A 15096-nucleotide genomic window follows, 5' to 3' on the forward strand; every position below is an offset into this window, starting at 1 on the left:
CAGTTCCCAAAGAGATTTTACTCAGATTATCATTCCATTGGCCTTTTTTTATCCCGAGTCGAGTGGCTGGAAATCTAAGACCCTCTTTGGAAATGGCCTGACAGAAAACAATGTGGCCGGCGGTCTCTTTTCAGTCTGGCTGTCACTAATTGAGGAACGGGCACAGCCCGACCGATAAAGGGCTCCTTTGTCATGCTCAGTGGTTCTTATTGAATTCACAGCTTCTGATGTTGCTGGAGGCAAGACGTCACCCTCTAGATAAATTCTTACCTCATTACACAGGATTACTCAGTTGACTTAAGAAGTGTAGGTTATGGTTACATGTAAGTGTATAGTGATATGTACGCTCTCTAGTTCTGTTGTATCAGCAAGAATAAGTCGGACTTAAACTTGCATTAGTCATAAGAAGAGAGGTCGGAGACTGTCCCTTAATCCATGCGTATACGATTTCTTTAACAGTCAGTGACCAAACAACAGGGATTAATGTTGAATCTTGGACCGTTTCATCACCAATACTGTGAAGTTTCATGACAGCTTTGAGCTGTACTGTAGCTGTAGTGTTCAAAATAATATGTGTTTATGTTGATGTGTGTGTCCCCCCTCGAGGAAACCTTGAAATGTTTCAGACAGTATTGTTTCCATAAGCGTAATTTGCGGGTGGGGCAGGTGGGACATGTCCCCATCACTTTTTGGAAGAAATGCTTGTGGACGGTGTGTATTGTTTAGGGGCCATTGATATCTAGTGGAAAACTTTCCAACTTGTGGAAAAGGTAGGATGCACCGCTTTCTTAACATCTCCCGTTACTCACACTTGTAAGTTATATTTGCGGAAGACTGAGAGCCGTGACTCCAGATACGCAGCCAATATAAAAATGGAAAAATCATCAACTCTCGGGGTGCTTGCTTGAGCATCCAGTGTCCAAGAACAAAAAGGCGTAAACCAATGAATAAGTGACATTTTTAGTCATAGTCATAAACTGTTCCATGCACCGCAACAGCCAAGTGAGCTTCCCCCAAATGACAGTTTGGGAACCACATAATGTGAGAGCTGGAGTCGAAAAGCGGAGTTGCCAATAGACGGACCGCCAAATATATATGATAAATATTCCCTACGAGTTATTACGTGTCACAATTTAATAAAGTATTGTTTTTGTCATCTCTGTCACCACTACTTTTCAAAACAAAGTTACGTCACTGATTATTTCCATGTCTCAAAATTTGTAGATAAAAAAGTTCATTCTAAGGTTAAAAAACTTAAGGTCTTTATACACCTCTGAAGACATATAGTTCAGTTATACAGTTATACTATATTCAACTTCTGTCAATAGGTCCTCCAAAAAAATTTACACTGGGTTTTAAATGCCAAAGTTTGGATAGTCATTTTAAGGTAAACGTGCACAAGCATGCGCACCCCTTTTCCATCATCATTTTACATCTGTACTGGATATTCATGTGACTGACAAGGCTATAAGAATGACACGAGCTACAATATGAAAAACTTTTATTTATACAGTGGTCTCGTTTGTCTTCGTCGCATGCATCAAGGTATAAACGGGACCATGGTGTTTTCTAGAGAAATGAGTTTGTAAGCAGTGGGATCTTTACTACAGTACACAGCAGACAAGTTCTTAAATGAGGTTAAAAGCCTCTAAACTCTCCGCTTGATCAGATGAAATGTGGAAATGATAATTACAGACAGCCAGGGCTTAAAAGCTTTATGTGTTTTGTGTCTTTACTAACATCTCTTTCAACTGGTCATTTAAAGACAGTAAACTTCTTCAATCTCCAAATTATGGCTTAAAGTAAACAACTGAGAGGGTTTATGATCGGTAAGTTGAGCCTTTAACCAGAAGCGTGTCATTACACAATTCTACCGCCTTGGCTTTGGGACCCTAAAAAGAGAGCGGGCCACATAATGAGAGTCAAACCAAAGGTGGGAAGATTAAACAACATAGAATCATGATTACAGCACCCGCGTTTGCTTTATAACTGGGCAAAATTCCTGTTTCGTATGTTATATGCATCCCACTTTCTCTGGGTTGTTTCTCTTCGCAGTTGTTTTAGTCATAAATCAGAATGGCTGTTGGCATAAAATATACTGCAAATGCTTTCCTGACCGCAGACTTTATTTCACTTGTAGAGAGAGTTTAGCGATTCTATAATGGCAAGTTTTACCGAATCGCTTATGTACCTGTTGCAGGTATATGTCTCAAAAGGTTGCCACAGAAGTGTAAAAAGGTTATTCCTTTGTGATATGCCCCCAGAGGTTTTAAATCTTTGGCTCTATCATTACAATGTTGTGGTGATAAAAGTAAAATCGGTTTCTCTCCCTGATTGACAGGGGAATGCCAGGAATGTTAGACGTCTGGTTCGTGTGTAAGTGGATGCCTATGGAATGGTGAAGCTCTGGGCCCCTGTTTCATTAGATATGACGTCTTACAGGAACGTGTATTGCTACTGATGGTGTTGCCTCATTTGAAGCTATAGGGAACAAGAAATAGCAGCAGATCCCATATTTCATTGGTCACGGGTTTTATATTTAAATATATATATATTATTACTATTATTTATATGTCATTTTGGATAGAAGCATCTGTTGAAAGAACATAAAAATAGATGTTGGTTTATTGTGTAAGGTGCGTTATGACTGGTGAGTAGGATTGAGACCATTGGTTTTTTGGACTTAAGGCCAGTCAATTGACATTTATCGTTAAAACTACAGTTTAAATCCTTTGCAATGTTTGTCAGTGGAGTTTTGTAGTGTGCAACTGTGTGGTCTCACCTGGTCAGGTGGCAGGGATTAGGTGTATTAAATGCAATCCAATGAAAGTGACAATGGCAGGTTTGTCTGCCTCTCCTTAGAGGATCAGCTGAGCTGTGCTTATTTAAAAAGCTTGAACTAATCTGTCCTTGGTTAGGCGCACATATTTGTCATTCCTGTGTTCCTTCATTTTCCTGCTGCTTGATGAAAGATTGAAGAGCATTACAATCATTGAAAATAATCTTATGTAAAGAGCAGCCTCTGGGCGGTTAAGGTTGTCTTCTGGAAAAGGAATTTCCAGAGTCGAACTCTCTCATGGGTCACCCTATCTGATGTTGTCTTTAACTTCTTTGAGTGTTTTTGCATAGCATCTTAACAAATAGCAAGTTAGAAGCATACCGCTTGCTTCGGTCTTTGATCGAGAGCAATTGCTGTCAATTTACAGTCTTGATTTGTAAAGTTTTGTGTAGCATCGACTGCATTTTGTTTGAAAGTTTATTCAAAGTCTTTGTTGATCATAGAGTGCACTCTAAAATGTTTGGAAATAAATGCTTGACTTGTTATTTTAGAGGGGTCGTGTGAATTTCCATTCGTTGTTTTTTTGCATTATTTGATTCAGTAATCAAATGCTTGAGATGCTGTTTATGTCGTGACATTACTGACATTTCATTTAAGTAAAATTAAATTTTATTTATGTAGCGGTTTTCACAATGTGCATTTTCCAAAGCAGCTTTACAGGAGAAAATAAGAGAAACAGAAAAACACAGAAAATGTCAAAATACAGCACATTGCATGATGTTTATATAACAATCAAGATCATTCTAGTAAAGAATATCTAATAATTAAATGCAGTCTCCCGGTGAGCGAGCCAACAGCCCTGTGGCGATGAACCCAAACTCGAATGATAAATAAATGGAGAACCTTTATGAAAAGCTTTATGAAAGCTTAAAGGCATAGTTTATCAAAAAATGATAATTCTGTCATCATTTTCTCACCCTCAAGTTGTTTTGGGTTGAACGCAAAGAACGATATTTGGAAGAATGTTAGCATCTGAGATTTCTGGGGCACCATTGAGAACCATATTAGAAAGAGTTATTGTATAATATATTTGGTTCTGTTAAACACGAAATAAAATATTTCGAAGAAAACAAACAGTTCTGGAGCACCTTTGACAACCATTTTAATGGTGCCCCAGAAATCTCAGTTTCTAACATTCTTCCAAATATCTTTGTGTTCAACAAACCTTGTGACAACTTAAAGTTAAGTGATTTATGACAGAACTTTCATTTTTGGGTGAACTATCCCTTTAAGCCTATAAGACTTTGTGAGCATAGTGAAAGAAGTCATAAACTCAGTAACCTCACAGAAAATCCATGGCGTGAGTACCTGTTTCTGACACATTGTGTTAGGATTAATCCGTGTGCTGACCCTCTCAAGACTGTATTAAGTTTGACGTTAATTCACAAATATTCTGATCATCTGAATATACAAAGAAACAAAGCTACTTTAAATTCTCAAGCTTGGACGCTTTGTGTAAAATGTAGATTCGTTTGTGTTGCCTAAATGTGGTATTTGCAAATTTCCAGTTATCTTCACACTGTGTGAGCATGTGACTGGATTTGATACGGTCTTTTAATGCTGTCGATGATAAAAAACGTTAAGGATCTTTTTTGCAGAATACATGGACTTCAATGCTGCCAGAAGGCTGTAAAATGTGTTTGGGCTGCCAGGAGACACATCAGGAGAATAACAATGGGTGTGAGCTTTAATGGGCACTGGCTGCCATCCAGAAGTACAACGCATCCTTGCCAATTCACTCTGAAGACAGTCACGTAGTGGTGTCAAATTATTCCTTAAAGTCTGAAGAGTTGTGTATTTTTTTCAGATTTGTGGCGAGAGGGCAGAGGGTGATACGTGTTGACCTGACCATGAAGGGGAAATGAGAGATTTTAAACTGCGATTCTGTCGAACCAGCAGCGGTACCTGGCCACATTCCTGCCATGCATTCTGCTCCGCCAATCTCCCCTCTCTAACAGCGCTATTCAGTTACACGGTGTCATTCGATACACCTGATCCCTGCTAAACAGACCCCTGAAGATTTACAGAGGAACTTATTTAGATGATTTCTCACCACAAGCCAGCAGGCCCAGCGGCTCGACACTGTGTCTCGATGTCTTTTAAAGGAAATGCATCTAATTTGATTTGCATATGACCGGGTAGCATTTCAAAGCGAGCACAACTGTTTCAACTTTCTGGGGTTTGCGAGTCCTTGTTGAATTTTTAGGGGTGCACTTATTGGCTTTGTCTCTTTCCGTGGTTCTCGGTAACCAAAAGTTTTTCCCTAAAGCAGAAACATTCCTGAAGAATTTGTTTGGAAGCTGAGGGAAGTGTTATTGTGTGGGAAACATCCTTGAGAAGAAATAAACTTTGTGATTTGTGTAATCTGGAAATATACAATCAACTTGCATTCTGTGACCTTGTTTTCTCTCATTGACATGAGATCATACATCATTTCAAGTTATTTCAAACACACGTTCCCTTGACAGTATTTATTTTCATCAGTTGTATGTAGACAACCACAAGTAATTTATCAAATATAAAACGCAGCTACGCTGTTGATTTCGAACATATTGAATATTCATTGTGATTTGTTGCGATGATGCTGGCTGTAAATATTAAAGAACATTCATACACATCACAATGGCATGTGCTTTGTATTAAAATCAGCATTTTGTCTCATATGTTTCTGCATCATTGCTTGAACGATTAAATATATTCGGAAATGTATTTCTGCAAAAAAGTAAACCGACTGAACTTTCTGAACAGCGGTTCTTTTGTGCTCTAATGAAATGATAGATTCTAAAGACCCTGTTACAAATTGTCTCTTGTGTTCCCTGCGGTTGTTGTTTTGTTTATTTCTTTATGAACGATGCATTGTTTGAGGTGAGGGGGAGAGAAAGAGAGAGTGCGGCTCACACTGTCCATAGGGTCACTCCCCATTGCCTTTGATAAATCCCTGTACAGTGGGGGGGCCTGTCATACAGAGACCTGATTTCTGTCCATTCTCATGTTGAACAAGCGCCTTTAACTTCCTGCTGATTCATCTGTGCTCCTCAGCAGTGCTTTCAAATGCTGGTAAGCGCCGTGGCAGAAGTCCCAGCAAAGGTCAGCGCGAGGGGCCGCTGCCCACCCCACAGGGTCTCCTTAGTAAAGCTCAGACAACGTTAGGAATGCGGCCGGGGGACAATAGCTCCCTCTCCCACCTCAGCACCAGACTGACTCTTCAATGTCTTGTCACAGCCGGGATGAGATCAGGTTGAAACCCTTTAGTAATTCAGTGTTTTAATATTACAGCGTGGGTTTATACTTTGTAGTTTTTACAAGTAATCAAATTGGCTTTACATGTAATCTTTATATTTATTTACATTACGTCAACTCATCAAAATAAGTAAGAAATTTAATATTTCTCAAAAGATGATATTTTGAAGAATATTAATAAGTGAACAACGGCGGTACCCATTGACTTGCATTAGTTTTGTGTCTGTTTATTTAAAGTGAATGGGTACTGCCATTGTTAAGTTACCCACATTCTTCAAAATATCTACTTTTGTGTTTTGTATAAGAAAGAAAGTTACAGGTTTGAAATGACATGAGGGTGCAATCTCAATCTCAAACCAACAAACTCTGTTTGTCTGTCTACCCGATTTCTGTGCAATCTCTCAGTGCCAAGTGCTAAGCTTTGCCAGCTTACAAAAATATTCCTTTATCAGACATATTAGGTTTGTGAAGTAACACACTGTAAATAAATTCAATGTGTCTCCAACTACATAGTTTTAAACGTTCTAATCTCATAAAATTGCTGCAAACGTTGAACTTTAAGACAACATTTAATGTTTATCTTCTTTCAGTTATCCTTTTGTGTTATTGAAGTAATTGTTTATTTTTTTACTGAAGCCTCAAATGATTATCTTGCATGCAAATATTTTAACTCGTCTCATAAAGAACGGCACAAACTTTTGAATCTCAGCCTAAGGGTCACATGTTGAAGAAGTTGTACGTGTTGGGTTTGTATAGTCACGCTTCACTGTAGGAGTGCTCTGTTAGTCAAGGCCAAATGAAACAGGCTGGGAACTTAGTTTTTCTAAACCTCTGAACAGGAAGAGCTTGATATTTTATCTATCTGTTGGTAGCGATCTAACAGATGATATTGTTTTAGCTTTGGAAGCGTGCTGTAGTAAAGCCAAACAAAGAAATCCTGAGCCTTTAGGAGGATTTTCTCTCTCATGAACACTGTTAAAACGTTTGTCTTTTAAGGATGTTAATTTCAAACTCGCTGAACACTGCAAATAAAAAGCAACAGTTTGTGACCTGCACAATATCGCTAATGTTCAGTCAACTAAACAGCAAGTTAAATTGTGTCATTTTGGTTCTATCCTCCTCCGTGTGAACCCAAACGTGGGTCATGCCTATCCTCTTGTTTTGTTTTCTCACATGTTCTCTTTTTGTTTGGTGTGGCTCTTTTGTTCCGGCAGGATAATTAAGTTGGAATGTATTCTCTTCAGGGGGTCTTTGAGTAGTACAAGAGAAAAGAGTTGAGGAAGGGGGTTTATGCAGAACTACTGTGCCAGAATTTGGTTCAGGGACGATTTCTTTCCCTCTTTTCTCTGTCTAGCCTTTTAACAGTTAGATATGTCTGTCTGTCACATGAGATTAGCTGACTGTACACTGGCTGTCTTGATCGCCCATTGTCTCGGCTCACTTGGCGCTCTGACTCGTCAGAACTGCGGCGTTTCAAAGCGGCTCTCTGATCATGCACATTTATTCTCCTCTCATAAGCTCCATCCCTCACAGACACATCAAGGCGAACAAAGTGTGGTAATGGTTATGATAATGGAGTTATTTTGTGGACATCAAAGAAGAAAATGTCTTGAAAACTAATATCTCAAACAAACTTAAGCTGGTTTGCTGGTCTCCAAGCCTGTTAAGGTTGGTCTGTTGACTGGCTTTCGAGTGGTTTTGATAACTTTTCAGATTGCCAGGATCGTAGACCAACTAGACCACTAGGCTATATGATCTCCATATTTTGTGGTTTTTATTTATTAGTCACCATTTATGTTTGTCACTGGGTTTTGCAAGTATCTAACCAGTAAAAAGTGCTTGTCAACTTTGAGAGTGCAGGATTTATTCATTTAAAATGTAAAATATAGTTAATCAAATTTCTATAGAATTTGGATATCCGAGGTTTTGGAAGGACAATGAAGTTGTGCTGGTTCATGTGGTTCTTTTTATATTTGCCATAGTAATGTCTTCAGCAAATACAGACTTCAAGATCTGGAAAAGCTTTTGAAAGTACAGGCCTCCAACACTTGGAAAAGAGGAAGTATGGAGGCGGGAGAGCATTTCTAATGTCCAAGGGAAGGTTAGCTTACTCATACTCATGTCCCGAGGGAAAGTGACTCAGTGTGCAGCGTTATGAACAACTGAAGGATGGGGCAGTGTTTTTGGCTGTTCTTTCTTTTTTCAATAAGTTTATGTGAAACATCCACACTTGCAATGTTAAGCTTTCTTGGTATCTAGTGTAACAGCCAAATTTACAACTAACTCGATTGATTAAAGTTTGGTGTATATAATGCTAAGATGTGTATATAATGCTAAGATAATGATACAATATCAAAAAAAGAACGAAATGTTGTTTTTAGTATTAATTCTTTTTGTTTTTGTTTGTTGTATGCCACCTTACTATGTAGCCTGTTTTAGTGTATTATTATATGGAGTGGTTAATTTTCAGAGATACATGTGATGCTCCCATAGATATTGGCCATTCGAAAGTATCTTCACATTTTACAACAAAGTTCGTTTCGAGTGTGCATTTGAAGCCTTAAAGGTCCAATGTGTCATTTTTTTGGAGTATCTATTGACAAAAATGCAATATAATATAGTATATAAACATGCGTTATGTTTTTATTACCTTAGAATGAGTTCTTTCTATCTACATACACCGCGGGTCCCCTTACGTGGAATTCACCATGTTGTTTCTACAGTGGCCCTAAATGGACAAACCCTACAGAGTGTAGTTTGTAAGTATGTTATACTTTCGGCAAAGAAGCAAAAACATGATGACATCTTAGGCCTGTGTCATCCACCGTAGTGCTTCGAAATGGAGGGGTTGAGTGAGCTGTTGGTTGCCTTTCGCAACCTCACCACTAGATGCCACTAAATTTCATACACTGGACCTTTAAAATACAAAACCTAGCCACTAAGTCATAAACTGGTTTAAGCTGAAGCTAGATGGATCAGGTCAAAGAACAGATTTGCTGTGTTTTGTCACACATCAACACACTCATTCTTTAACAAAAACCTGTTGGGATTATTTTGCCATGAAACTAGTTTGAGAAAAGTCAAGTCTTTTCTTTTATGCGCTTAGATGTGTTGAATTGAAGTGCAGTAGGATCATTGAAAAGGGCCCTGTTTCACAGAAAGGGCTAAGGAGAAATGCTCTTGCACATGACACTAGCAGCAGGCTTTTGATGTCCAGGCGCAATGACTGTTGAATCTTGTTTCAGGATTAAGGAACAGATTTTTTTTAAGGAACAGAAAACTCACAGTCTGGTCACAAGCACCGGTGCAGAAGCTTTGCGTTCACATACCCTGTCAGGTCATAGTTGTGTGACCTGGGAGGTTGTGATAAGGGACTAGAGAATCCTGTTCTTAGACAGCATTGAACGGGAAGGCAAGAATTAGGGTGGTGGACGGCTGGAGGGGCAAAGTGTGTACATAAGGGGTATGAGCAACTGCTGAGGAATAAATCTTTGGTTGTGGGCTTTGCATGCAAAAAGATAGTTTAGTCAGGGTTGTATAAACACAGGACTGTGTAGGAGTGAATTGAGGGGGAAATCTGACTTAAATGATGAGTGACTCATATCATTTTAAGCTGAATCACTGACTTGTGTCAACATCATTAATCCTACTAAACACAAGCTGATTTGGAATTAGAATTCTCTCTAGGCTAATAGGCTAAAAAGTTGATGTTTTTCTCAGATCCTTCTAGGGAAAAGGTCAATGATGCAAAATTGTCCGTTCTTATTTTTTATGGAATATCACTGTGTGTATTATAAATGATTTATTTATGCAACTTTTTTAATGTAGTGTTATTTTCATGATCTTTAAATATAAACTATAAAAGTCCAGTTTATGAAATTTAGCAGCATCTAGTGGTGAGGTTGTGAATTGCAACCAACCTCTCACTCCTCCCCTCCCTCCCTTTCGAAGCACTACGATGGTTGACAGAGGACTAAGATCTTGTCATGTTTTTGCTTCTTATAAAAACGTAACGCTTCATTATCAGGTCTTTGTACACCACTGAAGACTTGGTTATATTGCTTATATTGCTATTTCTGACACATAATTCCTCTCCCCGCATCAAAACTGTTTCTCTTCATGACATATATCTTGGCGCAAGAGTGAGACTATATTGACTGGCTGTAATTGTCTAATGGCCAATTTTCCCACTTTCAATGATCCAATCAACTTCCAAAATCACACAATTTTACAAAATCAAAATCATGTCCTAACCTGTTTCAGTCAGGCAAATGTTACAACTTCTTTTTTAAGTTAAGATTTTAACATATTTAATGGTTAATACTTCTTAAGAGTATCGTGATGAAAAATATCTGTGGCTTATTGGATCTTTATCTTGGAAAAACACTGTAGTAATTTTACATGTGGGCTTAGAGATTTCAAGGCGATCTCAGATATCAAAATATCTGTTTTTGTGTTCAGCAGAACAAAGGAATTTATAAAGGTTTGGAACTATCGGTGGGTAAGTAAATGGTGACCGTATTTTAATTTTTGGGTGAACTTTCAGCTTAATTCTTCATAGAGCTTCATTGAGTCTCCTGAGGTTTAAAACCGTGCAGTTTTCCTACGGGTTGACTTTTTTGAGATGCAAACTTGCTTAACGCGAATAGAGTTGTTATGGAACAATGGAAAAAGTCAAACTGATGAACTCGACATAAGCTGACAGCAGCAAAATTGGCCAAACATTGGTCATGTCTTAACACATCGGTAGCTGCTCCCTTAATTCCTCAGGTGCAAAAAACATTCTTCCTGTCTCTAAGATTTAAAACCATGCTTTTGTGTTTCTGGGTTTTCTTATCTTTTTACACTATCTTTGCTGAGCCATTTAAAGTAGTAACAAAATGAGGGGGACAAAAGATGGTTTTGTTTGAACAGAGCCATCAAATGAGACTAAATTATGAGGGTAGATGTTCAACAAAACAAGAGGTCAGGTGAAACGAATTGCTGTAAAACTAAATAAAACAAGGGTCTGCTGAGTGACACTAAGGAAATTGCTCGATATGAAAGTGCAGCCGGAGGTAATGTGTTGGCTGCGTGCTCTTCAGGTTTAACAAAGTGAGGATGAAGATAAACAAGAGTTACATGATGTAGTCTCCTGTAGACATGTGGGTCCTGTGGGACCGGCGGAGGTGAATGACTGATCATGAAAGCGTTTGCTGTAGACCCTGCCTTATTTCTACTTGATTAAAAGCAGCTTCTTGCTCTCATTATTAATGTTAACAGGGGAACTGACAGATAGTATTTTGTTTAGGCTGAAAGGAAATGCTGGTATTAATGTGAAACTTCCTACGTTTTACCATTTGGCCCTTTTTAGACATCTTGAACTTTCATGGAGGTCTGAAAGCCTTTGTGTGTTTTCTATTTGATAAATGGTGTCACTAAAATCTACTAGAGGAGTAAGTGTCTATAGACACTTGACTTGTTGAATTATTTTTATTATGAAACTTACTGTTGGATCTAGGATGTGTTACCAAATGTTTTGGATTCAGAATGACCACATAAAGGTTATTTAAAGGGACAGTTCATCCAAAAATAAAAATCTAAAATACAAAAATCTGTATACATTTCTTCGTTCCGATCAACAGAGAGAAAGATATTCTGAAAAATGCTTTTAACCAAACCGTTCTTAGCCAACACAAATTTTACGATGGTAGTCAAAAGGGCCCCAGAACTGTTTGCTTTGCTTAATTCCTTCCAAATATCTTAGTTCCGTGTTTATCATAACAAAGACATGTAAATAGATTTGGAACAACTAAAGGGTGAGTTAATGATCACAGAATTTAACTTTTTGGACGAACCGTCCCTTTAATTAAAGTTATTTAGTCGTCGACATTGTATCTGCATAACGTACAGTATGAATGTCCTTATTTGAGTCCGTTCGCAAAACGCTTGAAACCCTTTAAAGTAAAAGTTCAAAAATAAGAGACAAGGGAGCCCAAACTGTCTTCATATTGTGTTTAACTGCGTTGGGGTCTTAACAGATCTCACGCTCTGACCTGCACTACTGTTATAGTGGGAGGGCACACAGGACCCGGCTATTCTCTTCCTGGCAGATGGCATTTTCCAACTTCTCACCCTGATGGTTCTTTTATTCTCCAACCCCAGAGATGTGTGGAGAATGCACGACTGGCCTTCAGACTTCCCTCGAGATGGCTTTTGAAGATCGGCACCCTTTTATTCTCAAAGCCTTTACTTATCTGCAACTACACGCAAAGTCAACAGATGATTATTGAATAAACATATCCATCGCATGAAATTCTCAAAAGGATAAACACATGTTGTCGGTATTACGAGGCATCCAGTAAATGCGGCGGATGTAGTGTGTTCTGTCAAAGAACAGAACAGTGTTTAGGTTTGAATTAGGGTTCCTTCTGCTGAAGTATTGTTGAGTACAGATGTTGTGGAGCGACTCGAGTTCCATAACGTTCTCTATTCCAGATGTTAAACCCTGCTATCACCACCTCCATTTCCTGAGGGTTTATGGTACTCATAGGTTGTTCTGCGTGCTGAGTATTGTAAGTTCAGTAAACGTGTTATTGATGTAATTCACCAAAAAAAATAAATTCTGTCATCATTTACTCACCGTAGAGTTGTCCAAACCTGTATAATTGTCTTTGTTCTGATGAACACAGAGAAAGAACGCTTATAACCAAAGAAGAATTTCGAAGAACGCTTATAACCAAACATATCTTGCCCCCTGTTGACTCCCATCATAGGAAAAAGTACTTTATCATTTTTTTGTTTGTTCTGTTGAACACAAAAGAAGAGATTTTGAAGAATGTAGGACAGCAAACAGTTCTGAGGCACTTTTGACTATCATTGTATTTTTTTCCTACTATGGTAGTTAATAGTAGTTTTTGTTGCATACTTTGGATTTTCAGAAGGGTTTCAGGTCCCTTTCGCAGTTGTTTTGGCTCATAGGACCAGGTTTTCAACAAACAGCTGTTGTCTGCAGTCGTCCCCACCCCCCCTTTCAATAAATGGATAGAGCTTCAGTATGGCAGAGGGCTCTTTTCAGGAAACAGATTGATGGGTATTTTAAAGACTGACAGGTGTGGGTCTCTGTGCAGAGGTCAGTGAAGTTTATTGTTGCAAATGAAAGAGGGCAACGTGGGTCACTGCATGGTCACAAGAATATTCAAGTTTCACTGCATTTATTAAGTGGAGGTGACCAGTGTATTGGCCCCGATGTTTGGCCATTTTGAGATTGTTTGAAACTGCTCAGTTCCAAATTAATGTTTTTTTATTTTTGTATGCACACAGGTAATAGGTATACGTTTCCGTAAAATTATAATTTTTGTTTAATTCTGTGAACAACAGTAATATTTGTACATGCATTTGGGAAAAGCTCCAAAATATTTTTTTATTTGTAACCTTGATTTTTATCACAATTTGCATGTCTTGTCATGCTGTCCATCTTTCAAATATAGCATTATGTATTATTATTGTAGCGTAACAAATGTCAAATGTTTTTGTGTCCATGCATCCAAATATATACGTACACGTATATACATTCCTGCTCTTGTGTGGGCAAGCGTTGGCTTGAGTTAACGAGTAGTCATCTGTACATTTTCAGCTTCGGGTTTGTTTGCTTTATCTAAGCCTCACCCTTCGCTCAGTTCATATGACCCGATGAGGGACACAGACCGCCGCACCTCGCCCTTGACTCGGAAGTCTGAAATCTCAGCACAGGTAAATAATTAGCCTAAATGTGTTGCCCAGCCCCACTGTTGACGAAACACAGACATGAGTTGTTCCTGCCAGACGTATCCCGTGTCTAGCAATGCGGTCAGTTCTCCCTGTGTGAACCGAGATACACATGCAGGCAGTGTAACACAGCACTTTGGTTAAGCCTTGCTAATGATTGAGATGTCCTCTGTAACAAGGTCAATGTGGGAATATCTGCACTCAGCATCCACAAGAGAGACCCTTATCAGCGCCCCCTAATGGTACTTAAGAGTAGTTACATTTACTAGAAGCTGTTTAATTCTTTTAATCACCTTTAGGTGGTTCCAAACCTGTATGATTTTTTTATCTGCAGAACACAAAAGAAGATATTTTGAAGAGCATTTGTAACCAAACAACATTGGACCTCTTCGACTTCAATTGCATGAACACAAAACCACAGATATTTCTCAAAATATCTTATTTTTTTTTTAATTCAGATTTGAAATGGCATAAGGGTTTATAAATATTATACTAAAGCACATATCTGTACTTTTTGTCACACATATATAAAGTTGTCTTTTCTTAGTAAAGATGATTAGTAGTTTTAACAAAATTCAAATATCTACTTTAGAAAACACTTTCCGCAACTTGAATCTTGTCCGACCTAATAGTGTTCTGGGATATCAGGTTTATTGTTGCTAAGGTAATTAAAGTGGCTGATCTTTTGTTAAAGTTGCAAATATAAACCAGCCAGTAAACTGTAATGGGTAACACATGTATGTGGTTTTGATTGCGCTTTGTTACAGGTCAGCATAGTGAAGCAACAGAGTTAAGATTTTGATCTTTCGCTTAATGTTTTCATGGCCTCTTTGCTTGAGATAAAGTTTGTCATGGTGTTTTTGAGATCTAGCAAGACATCATTCAGGTGGATGACTATGTAAAGTGCAACACGGTTCTTTAAAGTATCACGGGTGAACAAGAGAGTTTGCAGACCTTGGATTGACTCCGTGCCGTTTGCATGTTTATTAGAATATAAAAACAACTGATTTTGGATTTTCCCAGGACCAGAAGGACAAACATGTGCACAGTCTATTTACTGAATGTCTGGTGCATAATGCACACAAATAACGACACGGTCACTTCCAATCTGATTGGCTGACAGAAAAAATCATTGAGGCATTAAGAAGCTAGAAAGAAATACTGTATTTTATTTTGTGTTCCGAGTTATGCTGTTGAATAAATGAGTGCTTATTTCTTTGAAAAGACAAATATTAAGATCACAAAGTCACAAAATGTGCACGACCGCATGA

General features: G+C 38.3%; 1 protein-coding gene across 3 annotated transcripts in view; it reads left to right on the top strand.

Moving 5' to 3' along the window:
- col18a1a (collagen type XVIII alpha 1 chain a) overlaps window positions 1-15096 on the top strand; it is a 70077-nt gene that overhangs the window by 9074 nt on the left and 45907 nt on the right. The window contains exon 1 of one of the 3 annotated variants that reach the window (XM_056754737.1): window positions 6052-6076. The exons of the other annotated variants lie outside the window; for them this stretch is intronic. Within the exon in view, the coding sequence (XP_056610715.1) occupies window positions 6067-6076 (10 nt within the window). The 5' untranslated portion in view covers window positions 6052-6066. Of the gene's footprint in view, window positions 1-6051; window positions 6077-15096 lie in introns of those variants that run through there. 3 annotated transcript variants of the gene reach the window in all.

This window comes from Triplophysa dalaica, chromosome 8, assembly GCF_015846415.1.
Source record: "Triplophysa dalaica isolate WHDGS20190420 chromosome 8, ASM1584641v1, whole genome shotgun sequence".
NCBI classification, from domain to species: Eukaryota; Metazoa; Chordata; class Actinopteri; order Cypriniformes; family Nemacheilidae; genus Triplophysa; species Triplophysa dalaica.